Source organism: Temnothorax curvispinosus, unplaced genomic scaffold (genome assembly GCF_003070985.1).
Source record: "Temnothorax curvispinosus isolate PA1 unplaced genomic scaffold, ASM307098v1 QBEX01015804.1, whole genome shotgun sequence".
Taxonomy (NCBI): Eukaryota; Metazoa; Arthropoda; class Insecta; order Hymenoptera; family Formicidae; genus Temnothorax; species Temnothorax curvispinosus.
In genome coordinates, this window is record NW_020225584.1 from 1 (window position 1) to 3,892 (window position 3,892).

At 42.7% G+C, this 3,892-nt stretch overlaps 1 protein-coding gene across 1 annotated transcript; it reads left to right on the forward strand.

Annotated features, from left to right (window-relative positions):
- Nucleotides 1–12: 12 nt before the first annotated feature.
- LOC112466077 lies at nucleotides 13–3,078 on the forward strand. The gene has a single exon (XM_025033961.1). The coding sequence runs from the start codon at nucleotides 13–15 to the stop codon at nucleotides 3,076–3,078; it is 3,066 nt and encodes a 1,021-aa protein (XP_024889729.1).
- Nucleotides 3,079–3,892: the final 814 nt, after the last annotated feature.

The following is a 3,892-nucleotide window of genomic DNA, read 5'->3' on the forward strand; positions in this document are numbered from 1 at the left end:
AGAATGGAAGGTATGTCACATCAGGAAAAGGTTAAGTTACCGACGCTTGATTTGCCAAAATTCGACGGTACGTATTCGCAATGGTTATTATTTCGGGATACATTTTATGCTTTAATCGAGTGTAACGCGGATTTGGAGAACATACAGAAGTTTTATTATCTAAAGTCATGCTTATTGGGAAACGCCGCTCAATTATTGCAATCATTAGAGATGTCGGCTGATAATTATGTAATCGCGTGGGATTTATTGAAGTCACGTTTCGAAAACAAGCGATTATTGATACACTATCACATTCAAGGTTTATTCGAAATGAGCTCTTTGACTAGGGAATCAGGCACGCTATTGAGAAAATTGATAGACGATACGCTGAAACATCTCAGGGCATTGAAGACACTAGGTGAGCCAGTAGACAACTGGGATAGCCTCGTCATTCACATGATCGCATCTCGACTGGACAATGCTACTCGACGAAAATGGGAGGCGAGCTTACAAGACAATAACGTTCCGAAACTGCAGGAGCTCATTCAATTCTTATCTAGGCAGTGCGCAATCTTGGAAACGTTGCAATCCGAAAAAGCAGCTCCCAAACCTCAAGCATCAGGAATCTCGAATAAAAAAAGCGATAGTGTGGCGTCGCATGTTAGTCAGAGCGATTCAAAGGGTTGCATTATTTGTCAGGGTCAACACGCGCTTTATAGTTGTAATACGTTCAAGAGTTTATCTACAAGCGATAGGCGAAAGGAGGTTAAGCGGCATCAATTATGTTTCAACTGCTTACGCGCAGATCACATGGCGAATCGATGTATCGCGGGCGGCTGCAAGCAATGCGGCAAAAAACATAATACATTATTGCACGACGAAGAATTCGGATCTAAGGCTGTAACGACAAACGAGAAGGAAAATTTAGAAGCTTCTACGAAAGGAGCTAGTTCAAATGCAGTATTAACTGAGTCGAAACGGACAGACATATCAGCGACATATTCGGTAGTTTCGACTCAATCAAAGCCCAATCACCAAGTATTGCTTGCAACCGCTCCGGTCACGATGTATGACAAATCGGGCAAGCCGCATAAATGTAGGGCCTTTTTAGATGCGGGATCGCAAACAAACATTATTACCGCCAGTTTATGTCAACGCCTTCAGATAACCGCGCAAAGAAGTAGCACATTTTTATCAGGAATAGGGTGCGGTCGAGTCAACACCTTAGAGTCCACGCATGCAGTTATACATTCAACGGTTAACGAGTTTAAGATCGAATTTCCCTTCGTAATAATGGAGCGCATAACGGAGCCTATGCCCTCGATAAATTTAGATAAGGCACTGTTAAAAATTCCCGAGAATATCGAGATCGCGGACGCATCTTTTGGAACACCAGAAGACGTCGACATTCTATTAGGTAGTGGCATTTTCTGGGATTTACTCTGCATTGGACAGATCAAGCTGGGACGAAACCTACCTGTATTACAAAAGACGAAATTAGGATGGATTGTCGGAGGTAACGCGCCCATAGCTCACGGTCAAGAAGAGACGAAAAGAACGGTCCTTAGCGCAATCGCCGAGGAAACGGAGTTGAGCCATCAACTGGAACGTTTTTGGAACTTGGAGGAATGTATGCCCCAAGCCAAATTTTCGAAAGAAGATGAGCATTGCGAAAGGGAGTTTAGAGACACTTATAGAAGAGACGCTACGGGAAGATTTGTGGTCAAGCTCTCATTTAGAGAAGATTCTAGCGTTCTGGGAGATTCAAGAGAAACAGCCTTGAAGAGACTGCGTTCATTACATAGACGATTGAATTCCAATCCAGATTTGAAAGAACAATATGTTTCATGCATGGAAGAATACATATCCTTGGGACATATAACCAAGGTAGATGAGGAGATCAACCGCAGGAGCCCTTACTACTATTATTTGCCACATCATGCCGTAGTAAAAAAGGAGAGTACCACAACGCGACTAAGAGTGGTTTACAATGCTTCCAGCAAGACATCAACGGGCAAATCGTTGAATGACATTCTGAAAACGGGGCCAGTATTACAACAAGACATATTCGTTATTCTCATTCGATTTAGACAGCATCTCTATGTAATAACAGGAGACATAGAGAAAATGTACAGGCAGGTCTATGTGGATGAGGGACATCGAGATTTGCAAAGGATCTTCTGGATGAAGGATTCGACAGCATTAGTAGAAGAATTCGTGTCAAACGTACTCATATTTGGTATGGCGCTAGCAGTATACTTGGCCATACGATGTTTAAAGCAATTAGGGTATGACTGTCAACAGGTCTTACCAGAAATCAGCAGAATAATACTCGAAGATTTCTACATAGACGACATGATTACCGGAGTAGACGACAAGGACGAGCTTAAGAATATTCAGTCAAGGGTCAGCGAAGTACTTAATTCCGGAGGTTTCAGGATGCGGAAATGGAGATCCAACGTCAGCGAGATAACAAGCAGCGAGACTTCAGATGAGCAATCACTGGGAGAGAGAGTCAAGACATTAGGACTCTATTGGCACCCGACAACCGACACACTATCGTACAAGGTAGAGTTGCCGAACAATCGTCGTATAACCAAAAGGAGCATCTTATCATTCATCGCGCACATTTACGACCCGCTGGGACTCATCGGTCCTGTTTGTGTACAAGCGAAGATCATTCTTCAAAAGTTATGGCAGTTGAAGCTTAATTGGGACGAATCGTTGCCAGCCGATTTGCATTCAGCTTGGTTGCGCTATTACGGTTCGTTATCATCATTGCAAGAGATCATTATCCCAAGATTAATAGTGGATGCTACTTACACGAAACTCGAGATCCATGGGTTTTGTGATGCCTCAGAAGCGGCCTCCGGAGCGTGTCTGTATTTAGTATCAGACAATCTAGGAGTACGGACAAGTTATCTCATCTGTGCCAAATCTAGAGTGGCGCCGTTAAAGAAAATCACATTGCCAAAGTTGGAGCTAAACGGAGCTGTATTGTTAGCTAAACTAATGGACAAGACTGAAAAGGCATTAAAAGTTATCAATACAGGAGAAGCATTATTGGTGCGATGCAACTATTATTCTAGCCTGGATTAAAGGCGAACCGTCTAGATGGAAGACGTTCGTCGCAAATAGAGTCTCGGAGATACAAAGCTTATCGCAAGGTTCTCAATGGAGACATGTCAAATCACAAGAAAATCCCGCTGATATGCTATCAAAAGGAGTTCCACCAGAAGTTTTGAAGGATCGCTCACTTTGGTGGAAGGGACCTCTTTGGCTTGTCGAAGGAGGGGCTTCGTATCCAGCACCACCAAAGCTGCCAGAGGAAGTTCCAGAAAAAAAATCGCGAGCAACCGTATGTACAATGGTGAAACAGGAATTCCAGCTATTAACTCGATATTCGTCACTCAAAAGGCTGAAATGCGTAATCGCTTATTGTTTGCGATTTTCATACAATTGCAAAGAGTTAACAAAACGTAAGGTAGGGTTTTTGTCAGTAGATGAGATTGAAGGCGCGACGCGTGTGATCATAAGGATGCATCAGAATCAACATTTTAAGCTGGAGATCTCAGATCTTAAACTGAAGCGCCCTATCTCTGGTAAAAGTAGGTTGTTATGTCTCAATCCGTTCTTAGACGCAGACGGAATCGTGAGAGTGGGCGGTCGGTTGAGAAACTCTCAATTACCTTACGCTCAGAAATTTCCAATCGTACTTGCGACTCAAGATCATTTAACAGAATTAATAATTCGCGATGCACACTTAAAAAATTTACATGCAGAAGCAGAAGCGTTATTAAGCATACTTAGAGAACAATATTGGATAATATCAGGAAGATCCACTATTCGAAAGGTATTGCACAAATGCCTAACGTGCTACCAATTTAATTGCAAGAGCCCCATAGAAATTATG

Bases quoted from the DNA above. Each gene is read 5' to 3' on its own strand.
- LOC112466077 (XM_025033961.1), top strand. From the start codon at position 13: ATGTCACATCAGGAAAAGGTTAAGTTACCGACGCTTGATTTGCCAAAA.